The 16,515-nt window shown below is 38.7% G+C and overlaps 1 protein-coding gene across 1 annotated transcript in view; it reads left to right on the top strand.

Moving 5' to 3' along the window:
- Positions 1-6,898: 6,898 nt before the first annotated feature.
- PLCXD3 (phosphatidylinositol specific phospholipase C X domain containing 3) overlaps positions 6,899-16,515 on the top strand; it is a 196,618-nt gene continuing 187,001 nt past the window's right edge. Inside the window, exon 1 of the mRNA XM_032278861.1 lies at positions 6,899-7,338. Coding sequence (XP_032134752.1) covers positions 7,236-7,338 — 103 coding nt within the window. The 5' untranslated portion in view covers positions 6,899-7,235. The remainder of the gene's footprint in view (positions 7,339-16,515) is intronic.

Raw genomic sequence — 16,515 nt, forward strand, 5'->3', positions numbered from 1 at the left:
ACGGTGAGCCGAGATCGCGCCATTGCACTCCAGCCTGGGTAACAAGAGCGAAACTCCGTCTCAAAAAAAAAAAAAAAAAAAAAAAAAAAAACATTTTTTCATGGGATGAAGAAAAAATTGAATTCATTCTGCTGTGTTTTCCCCCATGCTGCTCTCATCCTTAAAATCTCTTTGACGGGAGTGATGTCCCCAAATATTATAGTGTTGATTAACAAAATCAAAGTGCTATAAATTATGTGGAATTAACATCTTCAACTTAACGGGATATGGTAATATTTCCTTAATGCATAGTTATATTTGAGCCATTGAGCTCAAGTATAAAAGAAAAAGCTCCAATTTTTAAATTGTTTATATAATGAAAACAAAAAGAAGAAAGTCATATTTATGGATTATGGGTTACATACAGTTGTAAAGAAGGGTTTAGTACTGAATGAAGATGACTGTTATTTAGAGTAAACCTTTATTAGGCAAAGCTGTAGTCTTAAATGTTGGTAGACTGACAGCCAGAACAATGAATAATCAGTCTCCAATTCTGTTTCCACATCTTGAGCATTGCTCAGAGTTCCCCGAACATCACGACATCTGTCCTGACTCTCACACCATGTCCATATTTCTGACACACTCTTCTGCAGGCTGAACTGCAGTTCTAGGACTAGAGCTAGACTGGGAGCTCATTATCTGACTTTTCTTCTCAGAATCTCTTTCTCTAAGGCGCTAGGGTGTCCCACAACATTACCTGTGTGTGTCAGACAGCCCTAGATATAGATGATTGCCTTTGGGATTTGCAAGAAGAGGCTGGAAAGAAATGCAAATTGAGTGAGTTACCCTGCAGCAGGGATTATCTTTGCTTTTGTGTAGCTGAGAGACTATTTGAGAATGATAGAAATATACAAAAAGTCTTGCAGGGCATACTTGTGCAAGAACAACAATCGGCTTGCACACACAGGAATATAATTTACTTTGTTTTATCAATTTGCTCTTGCTATAAAATGTAAGTTAAAGTGTCATTGATGAGAAGTACATGTGAAAGTTGCCAATAGTGTCTATCATTAACGAAAGTCCATTAGACTAGGACTCTTGGAACCCCAGGTAAATTAGACCAGGCTGTGTCCTTCTACTTATTTATGAGAAAGCAAAATAGACCCTGGCATCTTGGACCTCTCCTGGTCCTATGAGCTAGGCCTTGGTGTCCACCTGTTGAACATAAATGTGTTCTGGATCATCAGCGTCATATCGGTCCACTCTGTGACCTTGGTGAATCAAGAAAAGAAAACAATATGAAATCTTTGTAATCCTGCCTGAAAATAAACAGAATATTAATATTGTCTTACACCACAAAATGGCCCACTATTCTATTCTAATGAATGACTCCTATATCTTTAACAATTACAGATTTAGCCTTAGTCCAGTGTTTTTTCATTCTAGATAAGGTTTATCATGATACCTAATTATAGAATTACCTTCTCCTCACTTTTTGACAGCATCCAAATCAGAGTGAAGCTCCACTTCCTTAAACTCTCTTCCAAATCACCTAATGCAAGCCCAAATATTTTAAGTTGTTTCTAACATCCTCTTTCTAAGACGTCCCTAGGTTACATGATGCACATTCTCCCTCAGCACAACAAGAGATAAGTTCAATTTGTTCAACTTGAGATGTGTTCTTGGTAGTCATGAGCTGGAGAATATTATTAATACTAAGTGGCTACAATGGCCACTTTATAACATAAAACAAATAGGATACATTTGCTCAACAGAGTCAACGGTCATTTTTATTGTAGTGAAGTATACATAACATGCAGTTGACCATCTTAACCAGTTTGGGTACAATCCGGTGGCATTAAAAACATTCACATTGTTGTGCAACCACCACTATCTCTAGAAACTTTTCAGAATCCTAAACTGAAACTCTGTACCTGTTAAACAAAAAATTCCTATTTCTTCCTGCCCCAGCCCCTGATAACGATTATTCTACTTTCTGTCTCCATGAACTTGATTATTTTAGGTATCTCATATAAGTGGAATGATATTTGTCCTTTTGTGTCTGGCTTATTTCACATAGCATATGTCTTCAAGTTTCATCCATGTTGTGGCAGGTATGAGAATTTCATTCCTTATTAAGGCTGAATAATATCCCATTGTATGTATATACCACATTTTGTTTGTCCATTAATCTGCCAATGAAAATTTGTGTTTCCACCTTTTGGGAACTGTGAATAATGCTGCTACAAGCATTGGTGTACGATGTTCCTAAGTTTTTAGCAGTGATGAGTGGAATAGTTCCAGGATTGTTTTTTACTCTGCACATGAATTTAAAACAGTTTCTCTCTCCCTTCCCAGGCTACTCCCACCCCACCAATCCCCAAGCTCTGAAAAATCAAACATTTTGTATTAATGACCCCTTGAGATCTAGAAGAGTTTATCATGTTATTTCCACATTTATTCCCTATCGTATTAGGGAAGATAGCAATAGAGATGGGAAATATTAAGGGAAACAGTGTAGAGAGACAGAACAAATCTGAAGCAATTTTTCTTTTAAAATGTATTTTCAAAACTAAGGTGTCAGTCTTTGGTGCTTTGCTACTTATGGAAGTGCTAAAAATAGGCATGCAAAATTAGGGTTTTGCCATTAAGATAAGAGATACAATGAAGTCATTTATTTATTGAGCCATAAAGCTATTATTTGCCACTTTCTGCCTGAAGCATCAACTAAAAGAGTTTGGGGACTTGCTGCTGTATTTTTTCTTTCTGAGACAGAGCACATAATAGACACTCAATAAATATTTATGAAATAAGTGAGTAAAATGGATGATTAGAATGAGCCCTTATTATGTCTTGGGCTCTGTGAAAGACATTAGAGAGTGTCACATGACACCATCCCTGCCTACATAATGCTTTAAGACTAGCTAGGGAATGAGAGATACAATACTGTAAGCAAACCACAATGGGTGTACAGAGATTAAGAAAAATTAGATCTACTTATGGATAGTAAGAGAAATCACAAAGAGGAGTTGGTTAGAATGGAAAGAATTTTGATAGATGGAAGTATGAAGTACATTCATTTCATGTGCACTAGCAGAGTCACAGTGGGAAGAAGAAGCATATGTAAAAGTATAATTTTTGGTCTTCCAGTCTGTTCAATAAACTTTGCCTTCCTTACTTTATTAAGCTTCATAGCATCTTCCATTTCTCCACCTCCAAAAGAAAATAATCATTCTTTATACTTCAGAAAAAGATACCAAGAAATGCATAGTAATTGACTGGGAAGACCTAGATTTGAATCACCAGATTCCATAGCTGGTGATTCTAGCCAGTAGATTACATGCAGTGATTGTAAATTACCTTGTTTTGGGCTGACATATAAAAGGGAAGGACAAGAGAGAAATGGGAGGACAAGAGGGATAAGACAGAAAACTCTGCGGGGTTAAACCGGTGGCGGAAAGAGAAGGTCATCACTATTTTTTCCACTTTAAATTTAAGCAAAAAAACATTTTTTGTCTTTAAAACACAGTCAAATGATTTAGGTGAAATATCTAAATAAACAACTTAGGGAATGGTAAAAAATAGATTATTAATAGTCAATTTCACAAAGGTTCTTTATTGTCCTTTTGGGTGTGTTTTAAGTCTGACTCTAAGTGTATATTTTAGAATACTGTGTTTATAAAAATAATTTGACTGAATTGTTTTAGACAATGTTCTTCTTTTAAAATATTATTCAACTAAAATATGTTCTGAAGTTTTCTGACCTATAAGAAGCCTTGCTTTTCAGAACATAATTCAAAATCAATTCAGTTATAAAAATAAAATATATAAAATATATATCTCCAAAGATTAAGAAAGATTATGAACTAATGGAATAAAGTACATAGCAAAGAGTCATGTATTTTTATGAGTGAAAGAGGATATGAAGTGAGAAAATGCTCCAGATGAGTATGCATGTTCATCAACTTTGCATGGTATGAATTTGATGGATAGCAGATCATTACACAAACAACTTTTGGTGGTAGCATGAAGCCACTGCAATGAGTGCTTTTCCTCTTTTCATTTATGACTGAAAAGATTTGATTTTCAGAGATAGGCTACCATAAATGCCATAATTAAAAACCATTGGTATTTTCTCATTTGTTTTGTGGGGAAAAAACGTTGGTCCATATCTTGAGTTGTCTGCATGAATTAAAAGTTGAAAGTAAATATTACATGCCTCCTTTCACTATTTCCAGCAGGTATATAATATGATAAAGTATCAGAAAGCAAACAAAATTATAGAATAATAGTCAAAGGGGGCCATAGAGTTTGATAGTAACTTCTAGTTAATTTGCTAGTGGATGTGATGGTTTATTTTATATGTCAACTCGGCTAGGCTATGATGCCCAATTGCTTGGTCAAATACTAGTATGGATGTTGCTGTGAAGGTGTTTGTGGATGTGATTAACATTTATAATCATTTGACTTTGAGTAAAGCTCATTACCTGTTATAATGTGGGTGGGCCTCATTAAATCAGTTGAAGGCCTTAAGAACAAAGACTAAAGCCTTCTGAAGAAGTAGCAATTCTGCCTCAAAACTGCAACATAGGTATCCTTCCTGAGTTCCTTGCCTGTTGGCCTGCTCTACAGATTTTGAACTCAATACTGCAAGAACAATTCTTATCTGATGTTCTAGCCTTCTGGTTTGCCTTACAAATTTTGGACTTGCCAGTTCTCACAATCATATGAGACAATTTCTTTAAAATAAATCTCTCTATATATGTATACTACTGCTTTTGTTTCTCTGGAGAACCTTGATTAATCCAGTGACAAAATTAAAGCCCAGAGAAATTACATAATTTTCCTAATGTGATTTAGTAAATGTCAGCAGGGTTGGTGATGGAAAGATGGAGAAACAGGGTCACATAATTGCCCAAAATATTGATTATAAGACTGGGAAAGAAATTTATAACTATCAACTTTCAGGCCTGTCTTTTTTCAAAGGTTGCATGTAGAAAATGATAATAACTTGTGTTAAACCAAGACATTTAAAATCCTGAAGTGCAAATCAGATAAAACAGTGAAGGGATTGTTTGTTTGTTTTGCCAAAAGACAGTATGATTCTTTACAGAGGGAAGTTTCTTCACCATTTAAGGTGGTTTCATTTTTTAAAAAATGCTTTGTAAACTTTTAGGGCCACATAAGCTCAATATACTTGAACGGGGCATGTTTCTAAAATGTGTCTTATTAAAAATATACCCCAGTTCAATAATTATTTCATGCTTTTGGAAAAAATACTTTGTAAGTGTAGAAAAGACAAAGAGTGGTAAATACACATATCCTGTTATCTTAATAAACATATATGCACTCTCTTCTGAAAGCTTCACCACAAATCTCTGAGTTCTTACTACCATTGTATAATGGAGAAAACTGGGGCTGGCAGAGACTAGAAGACCTGCCCAAACTACTCAGAGACAGAGCAGCTGACTGCTAGATTTGAACTTTCCTCACTACCCTGCAATTATGCCCAGAGATCACCAGCATTAGGTGATGTTTGTAGGTTTCTTGCAGAAGGGTGGTGTTTGTAGATGCCTTGACCAAGAGTCCTATAATAAGCTAAATTATCATCCTAATTAAAAGGATGCATGGGCTCTATTGAACTAGCACGTATATTAAGATTTATTTGGGGAAAAATTTTCAGTACATCTCTTCCTCATCACTAAAGATAACTGTACCAGGTCCTCTTGAAGGTATGAATTTCCTTTATAAGGAGAATGGAAAATTTGATCACCAAAATAAGGCATTATCTCTCCCCTCTCTCTCTTTCCCATAGTTCTCCCCATTTGTGGGTGAATATTCTTTGGACTTAGCATCTTCATAGAAAATAAGCTAGGCTCTGGGTTTTTTCTTCTTTTTTGTAAATGCTATTTGGGATTAAATGGATTTACTAACCTTAAATAATTATTCTCATGTTTCATGGCTCGCTCTCTCCTATGTTGATTGTCATTTCCCCAGTCTAATAGCATTTCCTATAGAAAAATAAAAATTTACACAATCCTGGCATGAAAGAACAGAGGTCTCTTTATTGCATATCCATTTCCTAGGTTACAAAGGCCTATCACACTTTTAGTTCATCTCCTAAAATTCCTACTCAGGCAACCGCTGATCTCATTATATTTGCAAAACTTCATCTCTTTCCTTTTACTCATCTGAGAGCAGGTGGACCCAGACAGTTCTTTGGAGATGCAGTGAGTGATTTCTCTTGAGAGAGGCACATCTTTCCAGTCTGCAAAGGAATGAAAATCCAGACAGTCACATAGATCACTTTGAATGGTGCCAAATAGATTCCACCAAATGCTACTGGCAATAATTAGAGCATGTCACTGGGAGATGTGGTGATTTTCTTCCAGCATAAGGCTCCAGTCTTACCCTGAGTGCCATGAAACTGACAGGTCAGAGATAGTGTTCTCCATAGAAATAACATAGACTTCTCATGATCTGAGAAAAGAAGCGGAAGTAGCATTTCTTGACTTTGAAACGTCTGGAGCAAGGTACCCAGGATTAAGTAGGAACCACCTAGAATTTACCATGCCCTTCATTGACCCACACTTATCAGCTATTGGACAAAGTAGGCAAAAGAGTAAGTAAAGATAATCATTTTTTAATAAACAGGGTTGTGGTCTCTGGCTGAGGAAAGGCATAACCTGCTGTAGATTACAAAAAGGAAAGCTCTTTGATAGGGATGGAAAGCCCTGAAAGCCAGCATGAGAAGTCGGTTCCTTGGGAGGTAATAACATCGCAAAGTCTACCAGGATTTTAGGTTCAACTGCAAGACTGTCTTTGCATACAAACAGGACGAGAAAGTCACACCAAAGAACCGAGCAAGTCATGGGCAAAGGAGTTGAAAAAAAAAAAAATGAAAAGGAAAGAAACATAAGAAACCAGGGAAAGCTGCAGAATGGCGAGGAAAGGCAGAGAGACGCCTAGGAAGGATAAGACGGGAGGAGGGAGTTGGGGAGGGAGGGGAGAGGGGAGAGAGCTGATCACGGACGTCAGGAACAAAAGCTCCAGCGGAGCCTGGCGAAAGCACTAAGGGAGCATGGGGTGTTTTGAATAATTATTAAAATTAGCATGTGTCTGCGCCATCCTGTGGGTGTGGCGCAGAGAGGAGTGTAAACTCTAGCGGGGCTGGAGCAAACATTGGATTAGCGGCAGCAGCCTGCCAACCTGCCCGTGGAGTGCGGGGACCAGCGCGCTGCACGCCGACTAGCACGATGGCCTCGTCTCAGGGGAAAAACGAGCTGAAATTAGCCGACTGGATGGCAACTCTGCCGGAGAGCATCCACAGCATCCCCCTCACCAATTTAGCCATTCCAGGTAGGCGCGCAGGGGCTGCCGGCTAGGCGCTCGGCGCCCGCTCCACCTGCCCCGCCCTGCTTTATCTGCCACTAAGTGGTAACTTGCCACGATGCCCGCGGGAGGGAAACTCGTCTTCCAGGGTGGGTCTCAGGCCAGGCGAGCGCGTGCCTGGTAGCCTTTGGCTTCCTGGCGTTTTCCAAACCTCTAAGGACCGAGGCGCTAGAGTCAAGGTGACTGCTTTTCTCCTGGGCTCTGGAAGCAGGTTGTGTGCGGAGGACTGGGGCAGAGGAGAAGCTGGGCTCCAGGATGGTGCCTCGTGACCCCCTTCTGTGGTTTTCCCTGCAGATCTAGGAGAGTGGGAGCAATTTCTGGGTCTGTGGGGTGACCGTGTGCGGTGAACGCTAGCTAGTGTCAGGGGCTCGGCTCCAGTGCACGGACCTGAGTCCATCCCTGGCACGGAATTGAGTGGATTGATAGATTCTCAGCTAGAGCCATTAATATTCGTCCCCAATCTCCTTTAAAAAGACAAAGCGCTTCCCGAAGAGTGATGAAAGTTCAGGGACTGGAGGCGGCGTGATAGCTGCCCTTGAAAAGGAGCCCAAGGGGGCGACGGGCAGAGGGCACCGTTTTGTATCGGCGTGACCCCGGGGGGCTGGCCAAGTGGACCGGTCTGGTCCAAGTGCGTGTTAGCAACACACTTCGCCAGGTGAGAAAAGCAAACCCTTGAGGATCTTGCGTTTGCTGCTCGGGACAGAAGCTGGGCAGGGGACCCTGCTTGTCCTGGAGGGGAGGGGTGGGATTAATAGGCAAATAGTAGGGGAAAGGTGACTGAGAATGTGTCCAGACAGCCTAGAAGGAAGGAAGCGTGGACAAAGCGAGGAAGAGACGCGAGGGATCAAGAAGCTTCAGCTTGACGTGTGAGACTTGGACAAGAGACTGGGCAGGTTTCTAGGGTAGGAGTTCCTAGCAACCCCTAGCTCAGGTATCCAAGAGGGAGGGTCGTTTCAGGACAGTTTACAACAATGACAGCTGGGAACATGGTCATACTTCATTACCAATTTGGCTATGCAGTTGGGCTGGGGGAGCACACACCTGATCTTTTCAGAGCTGGGCTGGAGGGCAAATTACTCATGAACAATTCACTTCTGGCCCTGAGCTGAGTTGGGTTAATAAATTCAACCTTCTGGTTTACCTCCTCTTGATCTGCCCCATCCAGCGCCCCCTCTCAGCTATTGGGGGAAAACATGATAAAGAACAAAACACAACAAAAACAAAAACAAAAAAAGAAGGGTTATTTTGAAAATCACTAGATGCTCCCACCAACAGTGCTGCCATTGATCAGTTGTCGCTCAGATGAATGGTTGTTAGTCAAGTAGATGTTTGGCAGCAATGGCAGGCACAGGCTGCACTACAAGTGCTATCCACAGAAGGGGTTGTCTCCTTTTGTCCTTCTTCAACAGATAGCTTCCTACAAGCCAGGGATCTCCAAGGAAAAGAACCAACCCCAGCTTCTCCATGCTGCACTTACTCTGCTACCTAGGTGAACCTGAGGATTGCTCTTTTTAAGGAGACAGTAGAAAGCACAACTTGGGCATAGCTCCACTCTCACTTCCACAGTCATCCCCATTCCTTTTCTTCGTTTGTTGTTATTTGGATTTTAGACAGTTGCTTTCACAGTCTCCCCTGAATGTTTTGTATGCATAGAAGTTAAGAAGGGCGATCACTGTGATGCAAACCTTCTGGCAGGTGACTCTCTAGAAATGCAGAGTTAAAAGCCTAAGTTTTCTTGTCTAGTTCTGAGAGATGTATCATACCTTTTTGAACCTACCTTACATTTCTGCAATATATCACTTTTCAAAGCTTGTTACATACACAAGCTCACACCATCCTCCCAAAACCCTATGAAGAAGGCAGTGTGGGCCCTATTGCCTCCATGTCACAGATGAAAAAACTAAAGCTAAGCGAGGACTTACTATCTATCCCTATCAGTTCAGGGATCTTACCCCTTAATTGGACCTTTGGGAAGATACTCTAAAAATTTTGGAGGGAAAGGCTTTGTGATTTGCATCTGGATGATTCAGCATCAACTATGACTAACCAGGGTTAGGAAACAAGGAACGAAGCATTCGTGGGAACAGAGTAATTTTCCTTTCCTCCCCTGGGACAAAATGAAACCTGAGGTGAAAGACTTTGGTATTTGGGCGATCTTAGAGTACAGGCATAAAGATGATGGCATTGGGCTTCCATGGGAATTTATATTGTTTTCCCAACTCCTTTTGGTATTATACAAAAATGGATCCCTTGTAAAACTTCCCCTTCTCACTCCAATACTTGTGAGAATAAATAGACACAACATATTTCATCAAATCTATACTCCTGAATACCCCCACGTTTGTGTAAATTGGTTTGGAAGATCCACACATATAAAACCAGGTTTAAAAGCAGGTTTGGTACCTTTTTACATTACTCAGTACTGAGAATTTTTGGAGGAAAAAAAGATATTCAAACTTTGATAGTCAGAGAAGACTAATTGGAGACTATTAAACACTAATGGAATAATTGCCTTAAAATCATGCTAATAGCTTTCTGGCTGCTGCATGTTTACTTGGCCAGTTGCTACAGCTCAAATTAAGTAATTATCTCCACCATTTAAAACCACTCCTGATGCACCACACAAGTGTTTCTGTTGAGGGGAACTGCTGCTCAGTCAGCCTCAAAGCTTCAGGTTTTCTTAGGTAAAGCGGCTGGAGAATGAAGAGCTGCCTAAATATAAGGCTGCCTACTTGGGGCAGCTGACCTAGATTACCCAGATTACCCAGAGTTACAGAAAAAAAAACAATCTGCAGGTGTGTCAATATTTTACCAGAGCATAGTTCTGGTGGTCTTTAAATATTTCTCAAATATCCACATTTTGAATGCTTTCAGAGTAATCTCTCAATAGCTATTTTGCATTTAAATGGCTTCATGACATGATATTGACTGGGCTGAGGAATTGTTAGTAATTGGTATTAGTATTTCACTTTCGATTTATTTTTTAAAGAAATGACAAAGCCCAAACACATTGACAGTTACATTTCAGCCTTGTCATTTCTTTTTCTCTCTCTCTCTGATGGCACTAAACTAAGTTTTCATTCATGCATATTTGTTTAATAATGGCATTTTGGATTGTGAATGATACTGCCTTTCACTATAAGCAAGTGAGAGAGGATAAACAGAGATGGAAGTAGGAAGACAAAGTATAAAATTTAGGTAAAAGTCAGACTGATGAAAATTCAGTTTCTCTGAAGCAGAGTTCTAACTCTGTAATCATGGTGGCTCCAGAACTGTTGTAAAGAGATTCACCATGGGAACAAGTAAGGTGTTGGTAATCTGCGTCTGTGACAGAGAGTCATCCTGTCCAAAATGTAAAAGCTTGGGAATGATTTAGCCCATGGGAGGGGACTGCTTTGCATTCTCTAATATGTGATAAAAATCTTTTTCATATAGTGCAACAAACTGACTATGTAATAATAACATATTGGCCAAAATGTTGTAGGACTGGAAACTCAGAAAGAGTCTATGTTTTCTCCAACAGGGAATTGTTGATTGTACTTTAGATAAGGAACACAGAAATGATGATTATGCCTGTGAATTTTGTTCATTTCCTTTAGAAAATGCAAACACCAATAAAAAACAACAGGTTCAGTAAGGGAAGCTAAGTGTTTAAAAAGCTCTGGGTCTAAACAGCTCCGAGTCTCTGTTCTTGTGTCTGATGTCACTAGCTTTTAATTTCTTCCCCCAGCAGTGATCCCTTTTTGTTGCTGCCTGTGTTCCTGGAGCCAACCATATTCCTCTTCTTTGTAATTTGCTATTTCTGTTTTACTTGGATTAAGTCAATCTCTAGGATGTATCCGGGACTGGGTCTAATTGTACAAACTTCTAAAGAACAAAACCAGAGCAGTTTCCCCCTCCCCCTCCAATTTTTGGTGGATAGTGATAAGAAGTGAATCCTTCAAGGCAATAAAAAAGCAACAACATTGTTTAGGATGAATATGCCTCTTGTTCTGCCTCTCTAATTCCCAGTTTTTTTTTTTTAAAAGAAAAGTTGAACAATATCTAAACATAACTTGTTCTACTAGGACTTTTCCTGATGAATTGAATCCTCTACTATTGTTAATGTAAAGTGTTATGTATGCTACTTTGCCATTCACAAAGCATCTTCCTATGCACACATGTGCTTTTTCCACATTCTAACAATAATATTCTAAGGCCCTGTGACTCAAAGTTGATCCAGGGACCAACAGCATCAGCATACATGTGGGTTTGGTAGAAATGCTGCATCTCAGACTCCGCACTTCAGATTTATTTAATTACAATCTACATTTTAACAAAATCCCCAGATGATTTACATACATATTTAAAGTTTGAGAAACACTGCTTTAGTGTAGCTCTAAAGGGGGCTTTTATGTAAATGTGAGAGCCCAATTTAAATATACTTTTTTACTAGGCCCTTTTTATTGGGCCATGCAGTCTATACATGTTTCCAAATTTATAATGATGCTTAAAGCCAGAACACCATATTTGACTCACAGCTAATGGCCCAAGTTAGGGACATTACTGATAACTGACGTTAGAGGTCATTATGTACCTTGAGCAATAAATATGATTTAATTGCTACTCAAATGTTCAAATGTGGTCACTGTGATAAATGTAAAACCTTTCCCCTCATTTCCTTAACGTCTTGCTGCTTCTTATTGGCCATCAATAGCATTTAAAATCAGTCCATCTGGTAATACTAGTGAAACCTAATGCCAATTTAGTAAACATCTCTGTATTGGCTCTTTGTCCATTTGGAGTCATTCTTTGTTGGGCACAGGACCAGCTATTTCTAAGTTACAAATTGATTCATTTTATCCATAAGCTAGACTTTGCAATATTTTTCTTGAGTAAAAGTGTCATCATGAAATAATGCAAAACGTAGGATCAGAAAGCTCTCTAAAGCATCAACATCAAAAGCAAACAGTAAATTGGTTTTCAATAGAAAATGATTAATCTTGTTCTTATTTGTAAGCCATGTCTCATTTATTTGAAGCATAGCTTACATGGAATAGAAACATGTATAACAGTTTATAATTCACTAGACCGAATGTCAGTTTGTTTGATACTATAATTGTTTTAAAATAGTCAAACTTCTCACACACACAAGCAGCCCTCTAGTTGCTTAAATGGATACCACAATGTTCACACGTTAAGGCCTATATACTTTACTCATATAAAAATGTATTATAACCTTACTTAGAGTTTATTTACCCCTATTTAAATGTCAACTCCACCGAATCAGAATAGAAAGAGCAAATTATAACGAAGATGAAACTGTTGAGTGCCATATATCAGCAATGACAATGGGGAATATTTATGAGGGAAGACTAACAAATGGAAATACACTGACCCGAAACATAGTGTTCCCTACACTTGACCAGCCCAAAAGTAAAATCAGAGTCACAGCAACTGCCAGCTGTTCAACTCCTTCCAAATACCTCCTTAATAAACTTCCAAATAGTTCTAGAAATCTGGATGGATTCTTAAGTATGCTCTATAAGCCAATCATTTGGGCTGGATTGATAAGCCAGTCTTCTGGGTTACGCCATGGTATCTGTCATTTTCCTTCTTTCCTGTTTTGGGAAAGCTTTGGAGAGCTGTCACCTTTGCTCCTTTGACATACAGAGAAACTGTGCTTCCATATATTTATCCCCAAAATAACACAGCGACTAATAGCTCCTCCAGAGCTTATGCTATGTCTACAGAGGCCCAACGTTGAGCATGTTAATGTCTAACAGGGGTCAAAGACTCCCAGACCTTGGTCCCCCATTGTGGAAGCTGCTGATACCAACTTCTAATGCTGACCATGCCATCACTGCTGAAGCCCTGAGTGCTGGCACTACCAAAACCAAGCATCCTTTTGCCTGGTTTATATTTATTATATTGTTGTTGCTACGTTACCCTGGAACTAAGGTTTGATTTTATGTGGCTGAGCAGAGAACAATATGTGGGACAGATTTTGTTCTCTACATTATTCTCAATGTTGCCTCGCTCTCTGCATCTACACATATGTGTTTTTATTGACTTCCTGTTAAGATAACTTCTTTTTCAGGAAGCTTCTTGATTTTTTTCTTGTAAGTAAACTTCCAGTGGGTACAATCTAATCATTCCTTTAGACAGGTCTAGAGTGGGAACACAACTAGGGTCTATATTTTTCCCACTGAGCAGCCTGGGATAATGTAAATAGAGCCAAATAATCTGACATCCCTAAAGTAATCCCTAAGGTCCCCAATGTCTGAAAGCACATTAGTAGCTAATTGATGTGCTCTGACCCATCAAGAAAAGGTTAAAATCTCTCTCTCACACACACACAAGTGCACACACACACATTTTGGTTCCATGGCTTAACGGGGTAAGCTTTGTTTGCTGGAAAATTTAACAATTACCACCAGTGAGGATGCCTCTCACCCAAAAGTATACATTTTTGGAAACCAGAGAACATGCCACCATGATAAGCACTCAAGGAAGTCCTAGACATTGTCATCGGAATTAATGTCCTCAAGAAGTTTATAGTCTCCTCTCATCTCTTCTGGTATGGATAGGGTTCGAATCTATTTCAGAACAGTGAGGACCAAAAATTATCTATATCATATATTCCAGAAGAAAGGGAAAAGTGAGCAAAAATTTAATCATGGTTCAGATGGAATTTTGCTGCCAGAAGCTTTTTACAGCACCATATGTTTTTATTATGCTCTATTAAGAGAGGAAGATAGGTCAGTAAGAGAGGTGCAGGAGGAGACGGTTAAATATTCTTGGGAAGCAGCCAGGATTAGTCACCTCCGGAGGTCAGGTACTGAAACAGATGGCCCGAGGATTTGTTATGTGCTCTTGTTATGTTCCTATATTTCATTACAGATCCTGTGAGTGGACAACTCTTACAACACTCTATCTTAAATGCCAGCTAATGTTATGTTTTACATAGAATAATTCTTTCTGTGAGTTAATTTTTATGAAGCAGTTACATTTATCCTTAATTAACATTATAAAGGATAATTTGGTTCCTCCATTCACTTGAAAAATTTTTATTTCATGAGGCAAAGTGGATTATGGTAAAGGGTAATTTTAATTTCCTGCTGTGCTTTCCTGGAACCCCCCTATGGCATATAAGGTAGTGGAGAGAAAGATGCACTTGTAGTCCTAGTGGGCAAATAGGACTTATCTCAATGTATATCTCAGTCCATACACCCATGTTGCCATTTAGAGGAGGAAGAAGAGTAGAAGGGAGATAATCACAGCTGCCTTAGCAGAGAGTTAGCCCTAAACACCCACCTGCGTGACCTACCCTGGCCCTTTCTCAGGAAAAAAAAGACAGGAAAATGTAAAGCTCCTGCCATGAGTGTTGCTTGTTTTTTTTTAAGTCTTCATCACCCCTTCGTGTCCTCATTTCTCTGCTGATAAAGCCAAATTTCTTGGTCCCGCATGAGATTCACACCATTGGAGATGATCTTAATGCTCTTGTCTCACTTTTTTCTGTTCTACTTACCTGGAAAACCCCGATTCAGTTAAACTCAACTTTCTACCTACTCAGATCCCAGAAAATTTCAGTGGATGAACATTATTGGAGAAAAATTACACAGCTTGGATGACTAGACTCACTGGAAATTTCTGACTGTAAATTTTAAATGGGTATTCAATACAGGCAGAGAGGCTTACTACACTTCCCTAGTAAATTCATTTCTTGTCTCTGAGCTGACAATTTTATACCTCTTCTTGATCTCAAATCAACACCTTCCTGCTTCATCTATATTGATTACTTCACATCTTATTTTATGTTAAAGAAAGGGCTCCATTGTATTAAAGCACATTAACAGTTAATTGATGTGCTCTTACCCATCAAGAAAAGTTTAAATCACACACACACACACACACACACACACACACACACACATTTTCATTCCTATTAATTCCTCCTTCCTACCTTGTCTAAACTGATTACTTCACCTATTATTTTGTATTTAAAAACTGGATGCAAATAGACAAAAACTTCCTCAGTTTCCCACCATTGAACCATCAATGCATCTATTTCTATATACTTTGCATTTCCTTTAGATAAGAGGAAGACCTGGACCTGCTCATACCTAAGCTAAGTTTTTTCACCTGTGTTCTGGATCCCATCCACTCAAATCTCTTCAAAGCTTACTTTTGAATTTATCCACTCTCTCTTTCTCATCATTTTTCTTTACCTCTATGGTAAATCATTCCAGTCAGCACATAAATATATGTAACAATACCCCTTTTTTTAAAAAAAAAAAAACTATTTGTTACCACACCTGTTCCTCAATCACTAAATGATTTCTCTGATACTTGTAAAAATATCTTCTCTGCCTTCAGATTGTTATATCTCTTTCTCTCCCTAGTCCATACTAATCTCATTTCCCCATCACTTTACTAAAATTGTGCTTATCAAGGTAGCCAATGATCTATAATTTGCCACAGTAATGGTTAATTCTCTATCATCTTATTTGAACTTTCAGCAACATTGATGTGGTTCACCACACCTCTCTTCGTGAAACGTTATTCCTTTGGCTTCTTAGCGTTTCTTATTTTTTCTTTTTATTGTGGTAAAAGCCATAACATTCATAACATGAAATTTACCCTCTTAAATTTTTAAGTATACAATACAATACTGTATTGCTACCTTACGTACAATATTGTACAGCAGACCTCTAGAACTTTTTCATCTTGTATGACTAAAACTTGATAGCTGTTGAATAAAAACTTCCCTTTTCCCCCTCTCTCCCAGTCTCTGGCAACCATCATTCCACTCTCTGCTTCAATGAGTTTGACTACTAGTTACCTCATCTAAGTGGAATCATGCAATATTTGTCTTTTTGTGACTGGTTTATTTCACTTACTATAATGTCTTCAAGGTTTACTTATGTGGTAGCATATGACAAGATTTTCTTCTTTTTATGACTGAATAATAGTACATTTGTATGTATATACCATATTTATTAATCCATTCATCCATTGATATACATTTAGATTGTGAACAATACTGAAGTTTATTGGAATGAGAATAGTGATCCTGATTCAAGATCTCAATTTCAATTTTTTTGGATGAATACCCCAAAGTGGGATTGCTAGATCATGTGGTAATTCTATTTTTAAATTTTT

Source organism: Sapajus apella, unplaced genomic scaffold (genome assembly GCF_009761245.1).
Source record: "Sapajus apella isolate SASKATOON/1434 unplaced genomic scaffold, GSC_monkey_1.0 scaffold11, whole genome shotgun sequence".
NCBI classification, from domain to species: domain Eukaryota; kingdom Metazoa; phylum Chordata; class Mammalia; order Primates; family Cebidae; genus Sapajus; species Sapajus apella.